Source organism: Orcinus orca, chromosome 10, assembly GCF_937001465.1.
Source record: "Orcinus orca chromosome 10, mOrcOrc1.1, whole genome shotgun sequence".
In the NCBI taxonomy this organism is placed as follows: Eukaryota; Metazoa; Chordata; class Mammalia; order Artiodactyla; family Delphinidae; genus Orcinus; species Orcinus orca.
Window position 1 is genome coordinate 31363089 of NC_064568.1, and position 19627 is coordinate 31382715.

At 35.3% G+C, this 19627-nt stretch overlaps 1 protein-coding gene across 45 annotated transcripts in view; it reads right to left on the minus strand.

The window, feature by feature from the left end:
• Window positions 1-19627, minus strand: part of SLMAP (sarcolemma associated protein) — a 149302-nt gene that overhangs the window by 39367 nt on the left and 90308 nt on the right. For 9 of the 45 annotated variants that reach the window (XR_007479447.1, XM_049715334.1, XM_049715296.1 and 6 more), the window contains 7 exons: window positions 19470-19541; window positions 17984-18124; window positions 16552-16693; window positions 14828-14992; window positions 14691-14741; window positions 14150-14200; window positions 9310-9372 (listed from right to left, as the gene is read on the minus strand). Coding sequence is in view for 44 of the 45 variants with exons in the window: in XM_049715334.1 (XP_049571291.1) it covers window positions 9310-9372; window positions 14150-14200; window positions 14691-14741; window positions 14828-14992; window positions 16552-16693; window positions 17984-18124; window positions 19470-19541 (685 nt within the window). In the remaining variant the exon portion in view is untranslated. The remainder of the gene's footprint in view (window positions 1-9309; window positions 9373-14149; window positions 14201-14690; window positions 14742-14827; window positions 14993-16551; window positions 16694-17983; window positions 18125-19469; window positions 19542-19627) is intronic. The other 36 variants (XM_049715341.1, XM_049715330.1, XM_049715331.1 and 33 more) reach the window with 7 other exon arrangements.

Sequence of the window (19627 nt, forward strand, 5' to 3'; positions counted from 1 at the left end):
CATTCTAATGGTGCGGGGAGGGACAGGCAATAAAAAAATAAACAAATAGTATGTCAGATGGCAGTTACAGAGAAAAATAAAACAAGAAATGAGGAAAGAGCCTGTGGAGAAGGCAAAGATATGACGCCTTCCAAAAATGAGTAAGAAAAAATCAAACACAAGAGTAAAAAGGCCAAAGAACAAGAACACAGAATTCACAGGCCAAGAAATGCAAATGTCCAGTAAACATGAAAAATTCTTGGTCTAGCCACTAACGCAACGCCACGGCATTATTTGCCCATCAGGTTGGCAAACATTCAGTACTGGGAGGAGTGGGTAAATGAGTAATCTTGTGCCCCTTCACAGTGGAAGAGTAAATTAGTATCATTTTTTTTTTTTTTAGAGGGCAATTTGGCAGGAACTATCTAAATGTTGAAAGCACATGCCCACAACCCCTCTTCTGTATATCACACTGGGAAGAGAGAGGCTTGTACAAAGATTTCCAATGCAGCACTTGTCTGTACTGGGGGAAAGCAGAATACAAATTTTTAAAGTTCTGCCAAGCAAGAAAAAATTAGTCTTTGAGATTTCAAAAATTCTTTTCTAATAGCATTAACCACCTGCTACACTTGAATAATTTCTAAATGTTGATGCCTAGTCTAGCTCTCTCTCTCTCACATCCCAGAACCCTAATGCCTAACTGCTTCTCAAACATCTTCACCCAGAAATCCCACAGGAACTTAATCTCACCCCTCAAAACTGAATTTATCTTCTCTTCCTTTCTCCTATATGGATTTGGTAACTCTCCTCTTCCATAGCTCTTCATTTGTATCTCTATTAAGCTATACTACAACTATTTATTTATGTCCACGTTTCCCAACATACTACAAACTCTTTGAGGAATATACTCATTCCTTCAAGTACTTACTATGCACCAGATACAGTACTAGGTACTCTTCATGGATTACCAAGATAAATGTGATAAATCTAGGAATTTAGGGTCTAGTGAAAGCAGGGAGGCATCTTATTAATAATTTAATTCTCAACACAATTATGTCACATAATACAGGTTCCACAAAAGCTTGTTATATGAATATAGCAAATAATGAAATAGTATAAACACAGGTTCTGAAAGCCATTCCAATCTTTCTCTAGGATGTTGAAGATTGAAGTACCACCTTTAAAAAATTATAAACACACGTTAGGAGTAATTTATTGCTCAAAACTCTCTCACCTTTAGAACAAAATCTTAAGCCCCTACCATGATCTACAAGGTCTATAAGCCAACTATGGCCCCACAGAGCCAAATCCAGCCTTCTGCCGCCTCAGTAAATAAAGTTTTATAGGAACATAGACAGGTCCATTCATTTACACATTGTCCATGGCTGCTTTTCACAACAATGGCAGAGTCTGGTAGCTATAACAGAGACCTTTTAACACGCAAAGCCTAAAATATTTACTATCTGGCGTTTTATTTATTTTTTAAAGGCATTTTTATTCTAAAACTCCAATTTCAGACCTGCCTTGGGTTTTCATATGGTTTCTCTCCATCTCACACACTCTTTCTGCAGACACATGTACAACTCACTCAGCTTAGTCCCAAATCTGTTCAAGTCCTACATAATACTTTTATCACTCCCTATTGTCTTATAACCTTCCATTTTTTCTTCAGCAGATTTATCACTACCTGACATATTATTAGTTTATTAGTTTTCATCTCCTCAAGAGAATGTAAATTCCATGAAGGCAAAGCTATCTTTGTCTTGTTCATTTCTATACCTCCCAAATAATGCCTGGTATATACATAGTAGATGCTTAATAAATATTTGCTGAATGAATGAATTAGGCATTTATGTTTAAAGAGTTCAAACTTGGAAAAATTATTTGAATATTTTCCTCATTCTAAAAAACTAAGGATTAAATACATATAAAAAGTTTTGAACAGTACCAGTATTAAGCTCTAGATAATAATTACCTGCTGTTATTATCACTATTGAAATTATTAAGGCTATATTACCAATCTAGTGAATCATTAGTGTCCTGTGATTAAAGTATTAAGGAAAAGAATATTGTTTTTAAAAAAGTTTCTAACCGCTAGTTCTCAAACTTGGGGTGGAGACCTCAACTCTTTTAAGAAGTACTGAAAATCAGAGACCCCTCAGAGACAAAAAAGAACTTCCATATAATAATAACTGCAGGTCTTGAAAGAACTATTTGCCTTGGCACAAATGAAAGATAGATTTTCTTTCTTTCTTTCTTTTTTTTTTTTTTTGATGTGGACCATTTTTAAAGTCTTTATTGAATTTGTTACAATACTGCTTCTGCTTTATGTTTTGCTTTTTTTGGCCGCAAGGCATGTGGGACCTTAATCCTCAACCAGGGATAGAACCCGCACCCCCTACATTGGAAGGCAAAGTCTTAACCACTGGACTGCCAGGGAAGTCCCCAAGATTTTCTTTCTTTTTTAAAACTCCCTCTTTTTGAGGGTTACTCTGGAGAGATTATTATTCATTTTCCCCTGTTCTAAAACTATATTTATTATGAAACAAGACTTAGAAAGGGGCATAAAACACAAAGGTACGGGTTAATAACATTTTTTTAAAGTTAATGTCTGTATGACTACTGCCCAAATTAAGAAACAGAACCTAACCACCACCTCCATAGCCCTCCACATTGCCTTTTCCAATCAAAGTCCCATGAGGTAAGCATTATCCTGACTTCTGTGGTATTTAATTTCTTGCATTTCTTTATAGTCATACTACTCAAGTATGTGTGACTAAATAATGTAATTTTAGTGGTTTTGAACTTTATTCATCCTATATACCTCAGTGTTTTTTATCCATTTAACTACTGATGGTCTTTCAGGTTACTTCCAGTTTTGAATTACTGTGAATAATACTGCTGCTGCGGACATTCTTGAATTGCGCCTGATATACGTGTTTAGGCATTCTGTAGGGAACCTACCAAGGAAAAGAACTGATGGGTATAAGTTTGACAACATTTGAGAACCACCACCAAAGCACTTTGTTTAGTCAGAAAACATATTACAGAATTGCAAAAACTGCCTAATATTGTCAAAAGACTGAATAGAAGAGAACCAAATGTATTTCTTGGCTGATAAAAATATATTATATACTATCTGTATTACTGTGTGGCGCAAAATGAAAGTGAGAAACAAGGCAAACAAAAGAAGCTCAAAGGGAGCACAGGTGTGCCTAGTTCTTAGCCATTTTCCTCACATGACAGCTACAACCAATTGAAAGTAGAAAATAAACTCAAACAGTACTATAATATACAGATGTCAGCTCCCTAGGGATCTTAAACAGACAGAAAAGTAGAAGAATAAAAAAGAACTGCATAATTTGCTGTTGTAAATGCCAACCTGGAGAATATTTCTAAATCTCAAAGTTAGATTTCATTAAAAAGAAAATGTTATGACTAGGGCATCAAAATAATGTGCTTGAGACCAAATTTTTAAAATGGCATGCATATTGGTAATTTAAAAGTTAGACAATCCCTAGATTGTTGGAAACATATTACTTTAACAGGAGCAATAAAGCTAGATCAATTAGCTTTCACTGTCTTGAAAATGGGAATAAAAAGGAGGAAAACAAGTTACTTCAACATGAAAGCTCCCATTAACACCCTCTCCAAACTCTGCCCCACGCCCCTGCAAAAGTTTTCTACCTTCTAGTTAACACGTATTTCTGTGTGCCAGGAATTAGAGCACTTAGTAAACATTATCTCATTTAATTCTCATAATCCTATGAAGTAGGTACTACCATCCCATTTTACAAATGAGGAAACTGAGGTTTGAAGAGATCATACCACCCAGAGTCATACTGCCAATGAGGGACCAAATCAGAATTCACATAAAGGTTCCTCTGATCCACCTCTAAACATCATAAATGAAAACGAGTTACTTAGAAGGTCATTAAGGGAAATACAGCTAAGAAACTGAGATTAGAATTAACATCAAGGGGCTGGTAGCGCAGTGGTTAAGAATCTGCCTGCCAATGCTGGGAACACGGGTTCCAGCCCTGGTCTGGGAAGATCCCACATACCGTGGAGCAACTAAGCCCGCGAACCACAACTACTGAAGCCCGTGTGCCACAACTACTGAAGCCCACGCGCCTACAGCCCGTGCTCCGCAACAAGAGAAGCCACCGCGATGAGAAGCCCTTGCACTGCAACGAAGAGTAGCTGCCGCTTGCCCCAACTAGAGAAAGCCCGTGCACAGTAACGAAGACCCAACGCAGCCAAAAATACATAAATAAGATAAATAAGTTTATAAAAAAAAAAAAGAATTAACATCAAGATACAACCAAAATAAAAATTAACAATCAGCATTCAACATCAAGCCAACAATTTATTTCCCTTCAGAGAATAGCAGCTCACATAGTAGAAAGAAAGCTTTAGAACTGCACAGGGTGACTCTGAGAGGTTGCTAATGTGAATAATAGAGACTTTTTCACAAGGTTATTTGTTTCTGCAGCAACATACTTAAAGCAATTCTTATTACAGAAGATAATCTGCCTTTCCCTAAAAACAGTTCCAGAGGCTGTTTGCCTTAAAATCTAAGAATAAGGAAGAGCAAAAGAAAAACAAATTAGAATTCAATGACATTTAAAATTCAACGAAATGAACCAATTTCCAGAATACAGAAATGGATTTTTTTTTTTTAAAGGAACAGTCTATATACCAAAACACTACTGGCATGAATTTAAGACTATCTTCTGTGCAATTATACTGGAAGAAAATCTGGCAGAAATATTGGAAAGCTAGCTGACTGGGGAGATGGTTGGTACAAATAAACAACAAACAAAACCCCTCCAATATATCTTACATTGGACAACTACTCTAAGAACAAAGAAATAAAAAATTAGCAACATCTAGTTAAAACTCAAGAGTTTTCCTGTAATGGGGACATTAACTACTAAGAGAAGGGAACCACACCAAGTGTTTTCTATTCTTTGGCATAAATAAACTGCTTTGGCTTAGAGAAATAAAAGTTTAAAAGATGAAAATTTAAAACTCTGTTTCAAGTACAATATGTAATCAGAATAAGCCTGAAATTGTTTAGAGAGGCTGATCTCATAGAGTGATGAAAAGTAAACAGTCACAAGAGCAACACTGATTCAATGCATTACTCCAAATAAGGCAATTTCTATGTGAGAGCAAAGCCCTAAGAGCACGGAGGATGGAATGAGAGAATCATACACAGATAGTGACTGTAATTTCAAAATGGGGGTGGGAGGCAGGGAGAGAATTTTTTTTTTTAATCAGGAAAAAAAATAAGACATGAAATATTAAGAGAATTAGATTTTTGCCTAATATGATAGTAAAAATGATTAAGTCGCATAGTAAGCATGGATTAAGAATACAAAGACATGAGGTTTATTTCATAGGACTCTTAACTCCATCATCAAAAGGCAGATGCCCTTGGGGGAGTGGGCAGTTTGTCTCTACAAAGCAGACCTCAGAGGAAAGTTTCTCTGGCACCCAGACACCTCGACAAACAGTAGCAAGAGAAATCAAAGGGGCAGGAAGCAGTCCAGAGAAGGCTGTTTTTCACTCCATGCCCACCAAGTGATGGCAGGTCTCTACATCCTTAGCTTCTCTACCTTTTACACCCTTCATCCTTTCACTCAGCATACAAGTTAATCAAGTGGCAGAATTCACAAAATATGTATGAAACAGATTTAGAGATGTACAACTTTTAACTCAGAAAGCATCTTTAGCAAGCATACAAAAGTCTCAATGTATTCATTAAAGTTTATATGGTAAACCTTGAGTGACTAAAATTTGCAGGGAACACAGTATGTGGAGTTCTGCTTAAACCAAACTTCATGCCTGAATCTCTGAAGAAGAAAATTTGTGAAAACTTTTTAGTAAGTTTTATTAAAGTTACTTGTTAATTCTAGATTTTATATGATGTATTTTTATATAGAAAATTTACTTCACAGTTCTGGAATTATGCAAAAGGTTATATTTAAATCTGTTCAAAATCCAATCTCTATGCCAGAGAATAAAAGCTTTTCTCCTAGTGACTTCCCCGGCAGTCCAGTGGTTAAGAACCTGCCTTCCAATGCAGGGGACACGGGTTCCATCCCTGGTCGGGGAACTAAGATCCCACATGCTGCGGGGCGACTAAGCCTGCGCGCCACAACTACTGAGCTCCGGTGCGTCAACTAGAGAGCCTGCGTGCTGCAAACTACAGAGCCCACATGCTCTGGAGCCTGAGCGCCACAACTAGAGAGAAGCCTGCCCGGTGCAGCAAGGAGCCCACGCGCGCAACGGAAGAGACCACGTGCCGCAACTAAGACTTGATGCTGCCATAAATGAATGAATGAATAAATAAATAAATATTTTTTAAAAAAAGCTCTTCTCCTAAAAGAGAATTAAAAGGAACAGTCTGTTTTACCATAAAAGGAAAACAAATTGAAATGTGTTCCGACCCATTTAATTTCTTCAAAATCACCTTATAAATGGAGAGAGCCAACAACCAAATTGTTCTCTTACGGAGTCATACACATAAACTGAAAAAAAAAATCTGTCAATATATTTAAAATAGGCATGATGAGACTTCCCTGGTGGTGCAGTGGTTAAGAATCCGCCTGCCAATGCAGAGGACACGGGTTTGAGCCATGGTCCAGGAAGATCGCACATGCTGCGGAGCAACTAAGCCCATGCGCCACAACTACTGAGTCTGCGCTCCAGAGCCCACATGCCTGGGGCCCATGCTCCGTAACAAGAGAAGCCACCGCAATGAGAAGCCCTCACACCACAACGAAGAGTAGCCCCCGCTCTCCACAACTAAAGAAAGCCCGTGCACAACAAGGAAGACCCAACGTGGCCAAAAATAAATAAATAAATTTTAAAAATAAAAATATAATAAAATAGGCATGATGACTCCTATGGAAGTGAACTACTTGCTATCTAATTTTTAAAACACCAAGTGAATTTACACTATACAAGCATAGTAAATAATGAGAACTAGATACTTAATATTTGCTTTTTAAAAGATGAAGCAAAAATATGAAGTATTACTGCTCACAGAATATACACTTCATTGTCAAGATCATAAATCAGTTCAAGATGCCTATCAATGAAAATAATGGCAAAAAAGTTTATGTGTGCTTGTCAAAAAATAATCCAAAATTGTTTCAAAAGTTCACTTGAGTAAGATTTTTGCTGAATTTGCCTAGCTTGCCATAATATTTATTAAGCATGACAATTTCAATAATGGCACCTTGTCATCAAACAATACAAATGTCATAAAATAATGAAAATGGGAACAAATCAAACCAGAGGTAACCCTTACTACGCCAGCTCCAGCTATCCAAATTTAAGGAGCCAAACAGATTTGGAAAATTTGAGATACAGCTCTTGCTACTTGCCACCAAAACTCAGGAACCAAACAGATTCAGATAACAAGCTATATCCCTAGCTACCTGAATTTACAACCCAAACTTCCACTATTTATACTTAAGAACCCAGTGGATTCAGACATCTAGGAATGCTTATACTTTATTTTTTCTGTTCTTTGGTTCACTCTTTGTCCAAGAAAACAGGGTTTTATATTCTCATTTCCCCTCTGTGTATCACATTTAGCATTTACCCGTGCCATTACATAGTCCTTGTAAACATTATTTTATTGGCTAATATCCTCACTGAGGGGATTGCTATAATTTATATAACTTCTGCTCAATCTCTGAATGTTTATTTGCCCCCATAACTATGACCCAATAAAAATCTCCAAACATCTTTTTCTTTATTTAAAACAAACATTGCTCTGTGTTAAAACTACAGCTAAATATTTTAAACATTTCATAATAATACTTTAAATGATTTTTGCAAACAGTAACTTAGTAAAACATTATTTTGATAGTTCTCTGTTCTTATTTCTTTAGGCTCAAAACATAAATCCCAAAAGCTCAAAATAAAAATAACTTATTTTAAAATGGTCACATAACTAAGCATAAAACCCTTCTCTTAAAGATATATATTTTAGGTTACACAGCCTACTTTTAGTTGGTTTCAGTGGGTACCAATTATTTTGCCCCAATCCCTGTGTCTGCTGACTGTAAAAATGAGATTTAGTAACCAGAAGGTAACAAAAAGATGCACTAATTTTTGCTTTATGAAAAAACAAAGAACAAAGAAATGTGCCATATTTATTAAACAATTTGGCTCAAAGTAATATTAAACTTACATTCAACATTATAGTCTCTAAAATGGACAAAAACAGAAGTTCTTCTAAAACTACTAAATGAAATTCCATGTTTCCTTAAAGCATCTCTAAGGAGTATAACATGTGATCTGTTGAGTTTGTGCCTGCTATAACTACCAGGTGTGACCCTTACGATCCACAAATGCTCTTGAGATTGGCAGGGAGGGAGCAAAGGGTGGAACAGTAACCACACATGCATGCACACCCATAAAATGAATTCATGAGCATAAATACTTGGAAAACCACTCATTTCAAAGAGAGAGCAAACAGGAAGAAAAAAATGCCTGACAAAATGTGTGTCTGATAGGAAAAAGTATAGATTTTATCAATGAATCTTTACTACACAGCGTGACCTTTAATTGTTACTAAGAAACTAAGAGAATAACACAACCTTGTGATTATTACAGATTTAAGCAGTCACATGATTTTCAAGTAAGATGGAATACACAATTCTTTTGTTCAGAATTCAGCATTCAGAATTCTTTTGTTCTAAATCACCTCAAAAGCCAACCTGTGTATCTTTTAAATATTATTAAAATTAGCCTTGTACAACTTCCCCAGAGTAGGTAGTAGATGTCACACTGTAGGACAATCTATTACTACTTCTTCTCTAGAAAGCTCTTGCTACCCTAAGGGCTATCTCCAGAACTGAGTGTCCAAACGAAATCACTATTTTTGTGGCTTCATTTAATCATTTAAGATATTTATCTAAGAATCTCAAAATCCAAATCTGTGATAGAACTAGAACTTAAGTAAAACAGGTTAATGTTATTACTATCTCCTAAGTATCCAGACAGAGGTTTCGTTGCTTGACATTCTATTTTATTCCCTACTCAGTAATGCTTTTTACTTAAAAAGCTTGAAACTGCCTCTTTTTTGTGGGCAATATGAAATGCTCACCTCCATCGTGAAGGCAAATACAAGAGAAACATTTTTCTCAAAAGAGAGAAACAGTATTAAAAGAACCACTGCTGTCTGAAGATGGCCTTTGTGCACTTCTACCATAACAAACACGTTGAGATGTTAATTATTCCTCTCATTTTTCAATTTAGACCCTGACTTCATTAAAATCAATGTGAAAAATACTCTGTACTCACTCTGGCATTCTATGAATTGATGAATAAAAGTGCAGTCCCCGCCACTCTTTGAAAGCAAGTGCTCTAATAAAGAAAGAAACACCTTTAAGGATACAGTTTTTGTTGCTGTTTTTGAAAACCAACAGCAAAGGTAGGAAAACCAAAATGTATTAACATGGGTAACTGAATAAGATTAATAAAAGTTTAATATATTTTAATACTAACAGCAGACATATTTTGGAGTTAAAGTTAAATGACTGAAAATTATAATTATATAATCTTAATCTGTACCCCAAATGGTTAGCTTTTAAAGGTGCAGTTTCTATCCAAATAGCTCAAGAAAACCATAGAAATACATTGCTTTAAAAAGCTTCTCCCACATTTAAAATACATCTTTTTCTTGAGAGCTTAACAAACACCCTTAAATAATTTAAAAATTTTATATTTGTTCTTACTGAATTAATTTTCAAATGACTGTTCTCCAACAGTCCCCCTTCAAAGATATTCATCTTAGTTAAGAGGCAAACAGTAAATATTTTAAGAATACCATAAAATGCCTTAAAATTTTTAAGAAACTGATATAATATTTTAATTTTTACACTTTCATTTCACTAGTAGTCTTTCCCCTTGAGTCACTTAATCTATACTTCATACACTATCAAATCATTACATTGTTATCTCTGCCTAAATGATTAAAATCAATGCCCGTACATTTTAAAATAAGAGCTTGGTAAATGGTTTCGCTCAGGTCAAACAGATTTTTTTTTTTCAATAAGTAAAGAGAATCAAAACCTAACACAGTAGTTTAATAAATGTTTCAGCCCTTTTCTTACAATAAGCTTTATTTACTTTGATTCAAAGAGTTAACTTCTAAATCTGGACAACATCCTTCAAGTACATATTTGTATCTTTCAAAACTACCAAACAGACATTGGAAGTTCAAGTGTTAAAAATATATTCCAACATGATGACTATCTAGAAGGTGTAAACACACAAAAACCTGTCAAAGAGGACGAGTCAGTACCACTCTGACTGTAAAAGCTTCTTTTATCTTCCACCTGGCCTCACCCCTCATCATTTCAACTTTGCTTAAGAGGCAGGCATCTCCTACTCTGATGGCTGGACAACCTCTCTTGACACCCTTACTGATGGCCTTCTTCTTTACCTTCATATTCAAATCCCTCATTATCCTTTATCTACTTACATGGTATGACGATATATATTTCTATATAAACACACATACACAGTTATATACAGTTGTAACTACATATAACACATACATATATATAACTACATACGGTTATACAGAAATACAATGAAAAAGAGAAAAAAAGGCTAACTGCAATAGAAATTAGAAATTAAAAAAAAAAATCTAATAAATAGCATTTGCCAATTGCAGCCAAGAAATCCAAAACAGGAGTCTTCAGTTGAATAGTAATTACCAAAATAAAAAGTTGTTTACATAAATCCTATGTAAGCTATAGAACATTTTCAAAACTCAAACTGTACAATATCACTGTTAAATATGAAAACTCAGTAAAACCAAATTTTAGCCTAACTAAAGGACTTTATAAAACATATTTAAAAATATATATATTTGAAACCAAATTTCAGAGAAGCATCACAAGACTTCAGATGAAATTTATTAATGCAGGACATCCCACCATCACATACCAAGCCAAAAATCAAACTTTTTACCTACTCTGATTTTACTATCTGGACTCTACATTAAAATATCTACTATACTAGTTTGGATAAAATGCAAGATTAATATAAAAAGATAAATATACATGTGACTTTCACAAAGGTTATTTCCTAAGATACATGAGGAGAGTCTTTCAGGTAGTACATGTAAAGGATTTGGATGATGACACTGTTAACACTTCATTACTTGAATTCAGGACCTTGGGAATTTCACTTTGCAAAAAACTACAAAAGATGTCACTGATAATCCAAACCAAGAATCAAGAATCAGATACTGAAAGTGCTGGGGCAGGGGAGGGGGTGCGTCCTGTGCTACTAAATAGAGCTGTAGGAATGTCAAGAAAAAGCAGATACAGAAACATAATAGAGAATCATGACACTTAAAATGTGTTTTATTTATACATGAGTTACCTATGGGTTTTGATTTTTTATACCTGTGTTGTCCAGTACAGTAGCCATTAGCCACATGTGGCCACTGAGCCCTTAAAAAGTTGCTAGTTTGAACTGAAATGTGTTGTCAGTGTAAATTAAATATATACTGATTTCAAAGACTTACTAAGGAAAAAAGAATGTGAAATCCTCATTTGCAATCTTTTAATATTGATTACATATTGAAATAATATTTTGGATATAGTGAGTTAAAGTAAATATATTATTAAATACATTATTAAAAATTTACCTATTTCTTTTTATAATTTTAATGTGGCTACCAGAAAATTTTAAATTATGTATGTGGCTCTCAGAATAGTTCTATTAGACAGAGCTTTTCTATACCTTCTAAGATATATTTAAAATATGCTTATAACATTTTAAAAATTACAGTACAAAACTGTGCTTATAGCAGCTACTTTAGATTTAAGTAATCTCAAAAATGGGATTTAATGGAGAAGTATTATTAATCTTAATTTCTCCAGACATTTTTGAAATATTCTCTTATAACCATACTTGGTTCTCGCTCTATTTAAAGAGTAATTTTAGTTAAAATCATATCTGATAGCACATTATGATTGTGGACTTTGGCAATATTTGAATACTTGATAATTGGTTTCTTACTATATCATAAATAATTCAGAATAGACCCATCTTATTCCAAAATCCATTTTGTAACTAAATCCAGTGTATGAATCTTTTGTGCATATCCAGATATTTACTACTCAGTTTCTTTAAAGACATTCTATTATTCACTCTCACACTACTCAATTTAGCACTACCAGAAAAACAAATACCAGCAAGGGAAAAATAATCATAGCAAGGAGCACCCTAAAGTGTCCGAAATATCTTATTCAGTGTTTTTTTTGGCGGGGGGGCTGCATTGGGTCTTTGTTGCTGCCCTCGGGTTTTCTCTAGTTGCAGTGAGTGGGAGCTACTCTTCATTGTAGTGCACGGGTTTCTCATCGCAGTGGCTTCTCTTGTGGAGCATGGGCTCTAGGCATGGGCTTCAGTAGTTGCAGCACGTGGGCTCAGTAGTTGTGGCGCACGTGTTTAGCTGCTCCGTGGCATGTGGGATCTTCCAGGACCAGGGATCTAATCCGTGTCCCCTGTATTGGCAGGCAGATTTTTAACCACTGCACCACCAGGGAAGTCCCCTTATTCAGTTTTAAATCAAGGAGCTGTCTACAACTATTCTCCTCTAAATCAACTGGAATTGGCAAAAAATTTTAAGCAGTAATTTGACAATTCTAAATAGTATAAAGATGGGTCAGTGTATATAGAAAGATTCTTAACTGAAGGAATAGAATGTTCCCAGCTCGAGTTAACACTAACATTATCCATGAATACATGCTCAAGTCAAAAGGGTGATGGATTTGAATAAGAAGTGTACATGCCAGAAAGAGAAAAAAGGGCAAAATAACGACAACAGAAAATATAAATTCATTTAAAAATGAGAAGCTTTTAGAAGATGAGGATTAAGTCTTTTTACATGTTTGCTAAATATACTTTAGTAATAGTGGTGCAATGAATATAAACTACACCTTTAAAAAGTCTCAAATTGAAACTCAAACTGAAATTTTAAAATGTCAATGTATTTTCACAAAACATACATAAAATAGTCAAATAACAATGATTAATGAAACATTTTTAAAATTTAGAGTTTCAAGATTTGTTATATACAGAGTATTTAGCTCTCGACCTTGCGGCTCACATATACATGATTACCTGAGCCTATTATGCCAGTTCTTGATTAAAATCCAACCAACCAAACCGAATCAAAACAAACCAAAAGAGCACCTCCTAACTTTAGCAGAGTTTGGTTGCTGCCCAAGAACTATAAAGATATCCCCTGATACATGGAAAAAGTATTTAGTAAGAAATTCTTGGGTATCGACCTTGATGTCTTCCACCAACTTCTGTATAAAAACTGAGTTGAGAGGTACATAGATTTGTAAACACAGAAAACAGTTTTATTCATTTTGTACTCTAAGCAACCAATACAGGATTTGGCATACAGTTGGTGCTCAATTAATGTTGGGTGAATGGGGTGGGTAGGAGGAATCTTAATGACTGAAGGAATATAGAAACCATTGAGTAGAAACCCCATGTTGCACTAAGAAAACCAACAGAGGCTGTACATTTTTGGCAAGAGATAACCCAAGCTATCCAGAAAGAAGGGTCATGTATCAAGAACAAATAAAGAATTTTTTAGATGGCAGAAATGACTGACCCTGTTATCTCTGATTGATGAAACAGACGGATAAAGAGAGCAATTTCTATGACACGTTCAAAGGCTCACTGGCCTCTGAAGTAAACTCCTGGCCAGGAAGGGGGCACGGGGTGCACAAACATTAAAAAATGGTGGCCAATTATCCCCAGGAAGCGGTATTTGATGGAAGAAAATGGTAGTATCGTCTTTGAAAATATATTGGGGGAAAAAAGCTATACTATGTTATATAAGCCAGTACTAAAGTTGAACATTATCATTTTCTTGTTATTTGAATAATTGAAATTTCCATATAACAAGGGATATCTAACCATAGATCACAGAATTAAGAATTACAAAATAAAGGGAAGCTTGATTTTTACAAGATGGGATTTAATAGTCAATGAGCAGCATGCTTTTCATTCCAAACACTTAAAACCTAAAAACCCTGACTTCTCTATCCTGCTTAAATAGTAAAAGGGTATCATGAAAGAAAAATATTTAAGTTTTTTACACTACCTTTTTCTGTGCTCCCATTTATTTTAGGTAAGAAGTCATCAACTTGTGTCCCTAGGATTAAGACAGTGTATCATTGCCTGATCAAAGAAAGTATTATTTAAAACTGGTCTCAAGTGTAACCATGGCATTTTGTATCCCTACTTACATTAAGACTGATAGAACACTTTAAATTTATTTTTACAAGAAGGGTTCAACTTCCCATTTTCTATCATCTCAGAGAAAACCTACAACTGCTTAGTAAGCTGCCAGTGAACCTCAAAAGAAAAAGGATCCTGCTGTTGATGTGTTTTTCTTATTTAAATATCTCTAAGCAGACCGTTTCAGAGGCAGAAATTTCATTCATCTCAAGGACTAAACGATGGTGCCCACTGGTGGCAATCAAGCATATTTTTAAAGGAAATTTTTGGAAAGAGGGTAGATACTCTACACCTAATACGTAAAACATCCTTCTTAAAGAAATAAGTACCCAATGTGAGATAGTAAACATCAAAAATTTAATAATAAAAATTCAGCTTTAAATAAGAAATTTGGTGACACCTACCTAAGCTGCTGCATTCTTTAAGAGTTTTCTCTTGAAGATGTTCTAACCGTACTGTAAATAAAAGTCCAAGAAAAAGATATTTCACAGATAAAAAGAAAAAATCAAATCAAATCTATTTCTGGATTAGCTTAACTTACCTTGTAAAGCTGTTAGCCTTTCATTGGTGAAGTCATTATCAGCTTGCAAAGCTTCTATTTTTGCCTGGAGCTCCTGTTCTTTTTCTTCCATTTCATCTATTTTATGTTGTAATTCTTTTTTCTCAGCTTGTCCCTTCTGTTGGATTTCCTCTTGTTTTCCCTCTGCTACCTGTTGAAAAAGGGAAAGAAAATTCAGCCGTTTTAATAAAATCGAACCTTGATTTAAGAGGTCCAAAGCAGGACTGCTTTTATTCACATAAACTTCTAAGGAGAATATTCTATATTATAGAACATATCTGTAAATGTCAAAATGATGTCAAAAGTGATATGCACTGTGTCATGCCTCCATATCACCTAGGAGAGAAAAACTTGTAGCAAGCAAGCAAACTCAATACATACAGAGATTATAGGGGTCAAAATGAAAAACACATTTTTCAAGAGGGAAATAACGGTTTCCCCTGAAATTACTAGTGTTCCAATTAGTTTGTAAGTTCTAAAATGTAACTTATTCTGAAATTTTAAACAAAGTTACGTTTAGCTAAATGAATGATGATTACAAGAACTTTTTAAGATGACCTCTTTTTAACAAGTCCAATATTTAAAGCTATTATAGGTTAACCAATCACACAAAGGGGAGGCATGCTCTGGTCTTCTCTAACAAATGTGTATCTTCTAGCCACTCAGTCCATGGTTTGAATTATATAAAGATGCGTCTTCACAAACTCAGTTCTAACATTTTACAGCAGTGGTCCCCAACCGCTTTTTTTTAAAAAAAAACATTTAAAAACATTTATTTATTTTTATTATTAATTAATTTATTTATTTTTGGTTGCACCGGGTCTTAGTTGCAGCACGTGTGCTCCTTAGTTGCGGCCACGGGCTCCTTAGTTGTGGCATGCAAACTCTTAGTTGTGGCATGCATGTGGGATCTAGTTCCCTGACCAGGGATTGAACCTGCGTCCCCTGCATTGGAAGGTGGATTCTTAACCACTGTGCCACCAGGGAAGTCCCAGTCCCCAACCTTTTTGGCACCAGGGACCAGTTGTGTGGAAGACCATTTTTCAACAGATGGGGTGGGTAGGGATGGTTCAGGTGGTAATGTGAGCAATAGGGAGCGGCAGATGAAGTTTCGCTCGCTCGCTCACCCACCGCTCATCTCCTGCTGTGCCGCCCAGTTCCTAACAGGCCGCAGATCATTAGTGGTCTGTGGTCCACGGGTTGGGGACCCCTGTTTTACAGGACCAACCTGGCATTACCTATGGTCTGGTCTGTCCTCAGCCTAAATGTCCTATAGCTACAAGGAGATGCAGCTGAAGTGAAGCCAATGGCCTCCCTGGAAGGAATCACTCCAAGGTTCCCTCTGGGCTTGTGCTAGCACTAACATAGCTGGGCCCTGATTTTGGGACACCCGAAAGATAAGCAGATTCCAGTTTTTCAAAAGTCTAAATATCTTGGGTTTTGCTGACTCTCATCTATTTCCTGTTACATATTTTAAAATGCCTATTATGAAGTACTATTTGTTTCCATCCAAAGGAAATATGTCAGCTTTTACAAACTTTCAGTTATCTGTGGTAAGGGGGTTTGGGCTAAATGGCACCTGATTTTTACTATGAATTTAAACCATTACCAAATTTTACATCAACAACTATTCAGCAATAACTAACTCTTAAGCTATCCAGTGTATTAGGGACGATTAATTTACATACTTCTAGGTTGAGAAATACCTACCTTTAATTTATCAGATAAATCTTTAATCTCATTAACTGCTCCATTATATTTATTGGCTAATTCTCTTAATTCTTCCTGAGTCCGTTCATTCATTTCTTTCAGGTGGGTACATTCATCTTCAGTATTACTCAGACTTCGCTGTAATTCAAATTTACAGGCAATTGATTTAGCATAAAGGCACATTCTAAATTCAATTTATAAAAAGTGTAACTCTATGGGCTGTTCTAAATCAGCATCTACCCTGGACTTTATATAAAGCTGAGTTAAGTAACATAAGAATTTCAATTTACTTTAGGTACATGCTAAAACAGAAAATACCAAGAATTTGGAAAAACAAAAAACAGGGGGAGGCAGAAAAGGACAATACTTTATATAATTACACTTTTTTTTTTTTTGTGGTACGCAGGCGTCTCACTGTTGTGGCCTCTCCCGTTACGGAGCACAGGCTCTGGACGCGCAGGCTCAGTGGCCATGGCTCACGGGCCCAGCCGCTCCGTGGCATGTGGGATCTTCCCGGTCCGGGGCACGAACCCGTGTCCCCTGCATCGGCAGGCGGACTCAACCAGTGCGCCACCAGGGAAGCCCATAATTACACTTTTTAAAGGCCATTGGTTATGAGTTTTAGCCTTGAAAATATTTTAAGCCTATCAATTCTTGAAAACAAGTTTAATAATGTGCACAGAATCAATTTAATAAAATTAGAAGACAATTAGCAATTTTCTTTCCTTGCATGTCATATTAATGACATGACAGTGAATCAGTCACTTTGGGATGGGGCTATTATAGAAACTATCCTTATATTAAAATATGTTTACTATTTAGTTTACAATGGACATTTTAACTAAATCCAGTAACACATAACTTCTGTGGTAATTTTCCAGTAGTTCAAAAGAATAACCCATATTATCAATTATGTTGTTTTAAAGCAATGAGAATCACATTTTGATTATTCCTAAAAGACCTAGAAAGGACCTCAGAGATAATTTCCCCTGTGAACCTCCAAACAGGCACAATTTTCCTCTCTGGAGGATGGGTAAAGTAAGAATAGTGGTGTTGCTCTCTACCTTACACTGACTATCCTCACCTGGAAGAAAAACAAAACTATGTGAAATGAGATCAATTCCCTGGCACATATCGTGGTCCACTGTGTGGAGGCTGAATCCTAACCAAAGTGCAAATAGTAAAATTCCCTGGTTAGGCTTTTATTTCCTCAACCACTGACTAGAGACCATAAGCACCAGAACTCACAGGGTTATGTTGAGAATTCCTGACAATGAAAACAGCATACTGCTCCTTCCCACCAGATAGACAGGAAAAATTTTCTAGCTATATAATAATACCCAAGTTTGAAATGTCCTGAAAGGCTAGCACTTTTAGGCTAAAATTTTAAAATCATAGTCCTATTTAGTATTTGTTAAATTTAAATACCTCAACTTCTGAAAGTTTTCTAACCACTTCAATTTTCTCCTGAAGAACCCGCCTCAGGGACTCTTTGGCTGTCGTCTCATAGTTGTGTTTATCCTCCTGTAATGCTATAAGTTCCTTCCGTAAACTATCTTCTGTTTGATTCTAGGATTAAAAAATATTTATAATTATAGCCAAGTTATTTTTTTAAGTATTTTCCATTTAAAAAAACAACACATTGCAATGCTCTTTGAGTTCTATATTGAGGTATCTCCAAACACAAATTATGTTCACTCTGTATTAATTGAAGCTGTTATTTAAAAGCTGCATTAATAAATTATGCCTTCACAAATATATTAATTCACACTTCCAACAGAAAAAAAAGGTCGAAATAAACTGAAAATTTCTCTCAAGTATACAAAATGAATGAACTCTTCTACTTGCCATATTCTCTGAAAGCCACAACATTTACATTTATGGGCAAAAATAATCTCTTACCTCTAAAGGGGTCAAGCATTTTAAAATAATAACTAAACCAAATGGAATAACAGCACCCTGTGGAAAAAGCTGATTCCACGTCTAAGGCAGGAAATGTAAAAGATGAGTATGGACTATCTTGTCTGATATGACAGCAGGAAGCTATCAAAGTCTACCAGGGTTCTACCAAAAGAACTCAGGTGCCAACCTGAAGAAGTTCCTATAGACCAAAGGTGGGATAACTGGGAATCAATAAGGAAAACAAATGAAATAGGTTTATACACATGAAATATATTTAAATCTAAGTTGGGGGGAAAAAATACTTCATTGGTCATTCTTTGGTGGATGAAAAGGAACCAAACCATTATTTTGAAATCCAGTAAATAAAGGGAGAAAATCATTTATCCTGCCTTGCCTAAAGAAAATGTATCTCAGGATAACAAAATGGTTTATGCGGGGAAGTTTCTCTTTATAGAAGTAACTCAGCTAGTAAATGAAGGAAAGATAGAATTACAACATCACGATTTTTGCAACCCTTAATAAAAGAATGGATCTAGGAAAGGATAATCAAAGACTGCTAATATCTCAAAAAGGAAGACAACTAGACACTATGGTGCTTCCTGGTGAAAGTACACAATATTATCTACGAAGTGCTGAAAGAAAAAAGAAGTTGAGCCTACATCAGAGTTGATCTAAATCTGTAGATCAAACTACGAATTTATGGTGTGGAAGGAGGAGCTAGAAGAATGTTTAAATATCAATCCAGACTGAGGAAAATTATACAGAACAAATGACCCAGTTTCTCCAACAAATATCAACTATGATGGAACAAAGAGAAAGCTGTACATGGGTATTCACTATACAGTTCTTTCTATTTACATGTATGTTTGAAATTTCCCATAATGATAGAAGATTAAAAAGAATGGTGAAAATGTATAAACGTTTTTGCATGTATTCAAAATGACAGTCAAAGACATGAAGCCACATAAAAAAACTATGCATTCTTCTTTATGTACTTGAGATTAATACTTACTTTGGAGCAAGCCTGTAATTGGTTTCCCATAACCTCTAACCGTGATAAGAGTCTATCTTCATCTATTAAAGCCTGTTGAAGAAAAATTAAATATCAGTAAAATCCCAGAGGAATAAAAAAAAATATATCAAAAAGGTTGCTACTGCCAGAAAAGATCT